Source organism: Typha angustifolia, chromosome 7, assembly GCF_048772165.1.
Source record: "Typha angustifolia cultivar Huaian chromosome 7, ASM4877216v1, whole genome shotgun sequence".
In the NCBI taxonomy this organism is placed as follows: domain Eukaryota; kingdom Viridiplantae; phylum Streptophyta; class Magnoliopsida; order Poales; family Typhaceae; genus Typha; species Typha angustifolia.
Window position 1 is genome coordinate 6,441,391 of NC_133245.1, and position 4,437 is coordinate 6,445,827.

General features: G+C 44.9%; 1 protein-coding gene across 1 annotated transcript; it reads right to left on the bottom strand.

Annotated features, from left to right (window-relative positions):
* Positions 1–360: 360 nt before the first annotated feature.
* On the bottom strand, positions 361–3,958 carry LOC140762471 (amine oxidase [copper-containing] gamma 2-like). The gene is made up of 5 exons (XM_073100290.1): positions 2,592–3,958; positions 2,378–2,491; positions 1,154–1,600; positions 903–1,000; positions 361–739 (listed from the first exon to the last, which is right to left on the bottom strand). Exons 1-5 carry the CDS (start codon positions 3,897–3,899, stop codon positions 529–531), a joined length of 2,178 nt encoding a protein of 725 aa, XP_072956391.1. The 5' UTR covers positions 3,900–3,958; the 3' UTR covers positions 361–528.
* Between the last annotated feature and the right edge of the window lie 479 nt (positions 3,959–4,437).

Sequence of the window (4,437 nt, forward strand, 5' to 3'; positions counted from 1 at the left end):
AGAAAAATAAATTTTTTTAAGGTTGTGTAAAATTTTCAGATTTTCTTTTTCCTTTTCTTTTTTTTCCTTTTAACGTATCAAAGTGATCTTTCTTAAATCTTCAAAGTACGTTGTACAATAAGAGCATTCCCTTAACATTTTGTTTTTCTCCTTGAAGACTCTGAAAATTGAAATAGTTCTATTGCATGTTTGAAATGATAAACTTATTTGGAAATGGGAGTAATCTAATTTAGGTTCAAGGACCACATTCTTTTGAAAACTCAGCTGAAAAGGTTCAACGTGATGACCAATATCCGCCATGAAAGTCCTTTTATTTTAATATATTTTGATTATGAAGCTTTTAAGATTCTTCAAACAATAACGCACAAACACATCTATCTTTCATAGCTAGTTTGAGAATAAAAGCATGCTTAATTGCTTAGTTTCATCATTCACAATCTACTGTACAAAATTCCTCTCTGTAAACCTGCACCTTTTACAGAGGGCAAATTAGGTCTTCCAGAGACGGCCCAGCACCGGCAAACTGGATCAAGCAGCGGCGGCCGCTGCACAGACAGGAAGATCCTTCTCCATGTTTGGCGGCTGGCGGAGAATCGGATTGCTCTCAAAGAAGTTGACAGGCTTGAGATCAAAGCTTGAGAACACTGTAGGCATGATAGGAAAGTCCTCCTGGCATGGTATGTGGTGGAAACCTAGGGTGTACCACAGAACAATATCCTTGTTCTCAATTGGTCTATCCCTGTACACCAAAACAAAAAACACTGGATTGGATTACATGTAACCATAAGAGAGATTTAGATTTATGCAGCCTTATCCTCACACCAAATGGCATGACTTGTAAGAGAAAAGAAGAGGAAAGAAGAAAAACAAAGATTGCAAATATAATATTGATTCATATATACCTCTCAGACCAAACTGCTAGAGTATCCTCCCCTTTGCTCTGGTAAGCAAAAAGTCCTCCGGCCCATTCCTCGCTCTTGTTGTAGGGTGTCACCCATATCTAGCATATAATCACCAAGAGAAGAATAGAATTGAGAAGTTCCTTTCTCAAGGAAGTGGAGAAACTTACCAACTAAACGTTATTGATCCTAAACTTTGATCGAAGAGAGTTTTTTTTAACAAAATGCTGTAGCCAATGATCAGTAGACATTACCTGATTATTAGTGAATGCACCTCTATGTTGTGGAGGATCCTGTATATCTAGCAAGCTGGCGGCGGTGCCCCCGGGCACCACCTTGTACCCTACCGGGTTCCCGACCCTGGTGGTCTTGGATGGGTTGATGACGTGGAACTCTGCCGGGTCATACAGCTTCAGCCTGATCTGTGCCTCTTTCTCCGTCTTGGCGACGTGCCTGGTGGCCTTGAGGTAGCTCTTCCTCGGGGACTCGCCGTTGGTGTCCTGCCGCGCCATCTTCACCTTGACAAAGGAGTTATCGACGCCGTCGACGTCCATGTCAAGGTTGAAGGTGATGTAGTGGTCGTGGATGACGCCGATGACGTTCTCGGATAGGAGGGTGCCGTACATCTCCTCCCCGTTGGGGACTTGGTTCATGTGGGAATAAGCTGATCCCTTCACCATTAGTATTCCGCTGAGCCCAACCTGTCACATATTTTGCAAATTAGTCCAAATTCTGTGATGCCCGTAATATTAATACCTGAGTATTCGTTTTCTAGCTTCTTGTGCATAACAATATTATTTGAAAGAAAAATGATCTAAACTGTCTTATCTACATATTATTCTCCTAAATTTATATTTGTGCGTACACCATATAGAGAGTATAGAGGTCACAAGCAGGCTGACAATTATGCTCGTATTATTTATTTGGACACTTGACCCATTAATTATTTAGTTCTACTTATAGATGGCAAACGTAAAGGGCTAGCTTATTCTAAACCTTTTTCTTCTTCTCTTTTCTAAAAAAAGAATAAAACAGTTCTAGAACCACCTAAAAGGCTAAAATTAATCATGAAACATACACGTTAAAAAAATATCAAACTAACAACCAAGGAAAAGGGTATTTGAGAGTTTCTGCATAGTTAAAAAAAAGTTAATGTGCTACAAAATAATTAAATTAGAAAGAAAAGGGAATCTATTTTTAAAAAGGAACAATAGCTAAGAGATCCAAATGCAATTATTCCTAGTCTTCATTGATATTTCTCATAAAAGATTACTAAACAGTAAGATAAGACATATTCTTCATAGACATCAATCAACAAGCAAAGAAATACCGCCACGTATCATGATAGATTTGAAACGTTCAAAGCGTTGGCTCGGACCCCTATGAGCCCTTTGCGACCATCGTTCAACAAACAAAACAAAGACAGCGAAACGAAACAAAACTAAACAAAACGAACGAAGGAAAAGACAGATAGATACCTTGATCCTTATGAGTCCGTCCGTTTGAAACTCCCAGTCCACTATGTAGTCATAGTTCGCTACCGATGCCGCCATCCTTGCCACCAGCGTCACCTTCGGCCTCACCTCCCTTATCTGCATATTATTTTTACAAAAACCACCCAAACTAAACACGAAATCCCAAAAAGAACCAGGGTACTTTTGCAAAAATAGCCCTTAGTTAAAATGCTCTCACCTCCATCCCGGAGATGGGACACTCGGAGTGGCGCCACGCGATATCCCCTGCGTACCGCTCGAACAGGCAGATCATGTTCTCCCTCACGTAGGGCCTCCCGTCCGCCGCCACGAACACCCCGTCTATGTAATAAGCGCCACGTGGGCAGTCGTTGAGCGGGACGAGTGGCATCGCCTGCAACCCGAACCCGTACTCCCCTGCATCCATGTACGTCTTAAAATACCATGCGTCGGTGGGGTCCATGTACGGCACGAATAATTCCGACGCGAATCCCTTGTACATCACCTCCCTCCTTATCCCGCTTTCCGGGTCAATTATCCCGACGGCGGATACCACTATCCCGGCTCTCGCGTCCGCCTTGATATGGAAGTCCCATCCCGCCCACTTCACCCAGTGATTATCCACAACCTCGAAGCTCGGGCCCATCGGCTGCTCTATCGATATCGGTTTGACCTTATTCGCGGATGTTCCGATAACTTTATATCGGTAGTCGGTGTTTGCCGATTTGGGAATGGGGATATCCTTCCCTTTCTCGGATATCTCGAGCACCTCCTTGGTATCCATGTCGACGAGGACGGTTAGGCCTTCGATTGGACGCATGTAAAAGTTAGCGGTGCCCTCAGTGGAGTAGCACTGGATCTTTATGAGCCTTCGACCTTCTTCTTGCTTCCCGAACCAGCCGAGTGAGATGGGGAGGCAAGCGAGGTCTGATAAGCGGACACCGCGGGCTTGGATAGTGCGATTGAATAGGGGGTCAGATAGCGGGGTCCAGATGGAGGTGGTCATGTCCTCTAATGTGAGGGTGGGGAATCCCGAGGCGGGGACGGGGTGGTGGGTGATGGATCTGTCGGATAGGTCGAGGGAGAGGACGTAGGCGGCGGAGCGGAATCGGACGACGGCGAGGGCGCGGCGAGGGGGGAGGGGGGAGGAGCCGCGACGGAAGGAGAGGACTTGGGGTTTGGGGGGGTCGAGTAGGGAGAGGGAGTGGATGGAGAGGGAGGAGGGGGAGGAGGAGAACGGGGGGTGGGAGAAGAGGAGGGAGCGGGCAAGGTGGATCTCTTGGATAGTTAGGGGGTCGAGGGGGTGGACGGGGAAGTCGGCTTCGTGGGAAGTGGAAGGGGCGTGAGAGGAGAAGGGATGGGATTTGATGGTGGGGTTGGGGAAGCACCACGGGGAGAAGCGGGTGCAGAGGAGGGAATTGGGTCTCGGTGGGGAAGTGAGGTGGGGCCCGGAGAGGGTGAGGAGGAGGAGGAGGAGGAAGAGGCAGGAGAGGGTTAGGAAGAGGAAGCGGAGGGAAGTGGATTCCATCTCTCTCACTCACTCTCCCTGTTCTCCTTTCTCTCACTTCTGTTAATGTGTGGTGTGGTGGTGGCGATGGAGTAGAATTAATTTAACGAGGGAGTGGAGAAAGTAGGGAGGAAGTGGACAAAAAGTGACGTGGAATCCTGGGTACTATTGCAAAGTGTGATGTTTCCTCTCCATCTCACTCCCATTGTCACACATCCGCCCACTCCCTACTCTCTCACTTCTACGTCACTATTAGGACAATTACTTTAATTATTTATTTTTTTAGTTCGTAATATTTGTTTTAATAAGTAGACCTCGTAAATTATATAAAAATATCTTATATCATAAGCTGTCACCGCAATTTTACTTCTCATTTTTTTTTCTAATTTTATTTATTTAAGAAAAAAAATGATGGCGTCTCTTTCAATTAATCCAGAGGATAGAATATGTTCAGTTGAGCAGTGAAATATCTTTTATTGCAGCCAAATTTTCAAATAAGATAATTTAAATTTAAGCCATTAGTTTTGACTCTTGTCTTGTAGAATATCTTATATGTCGG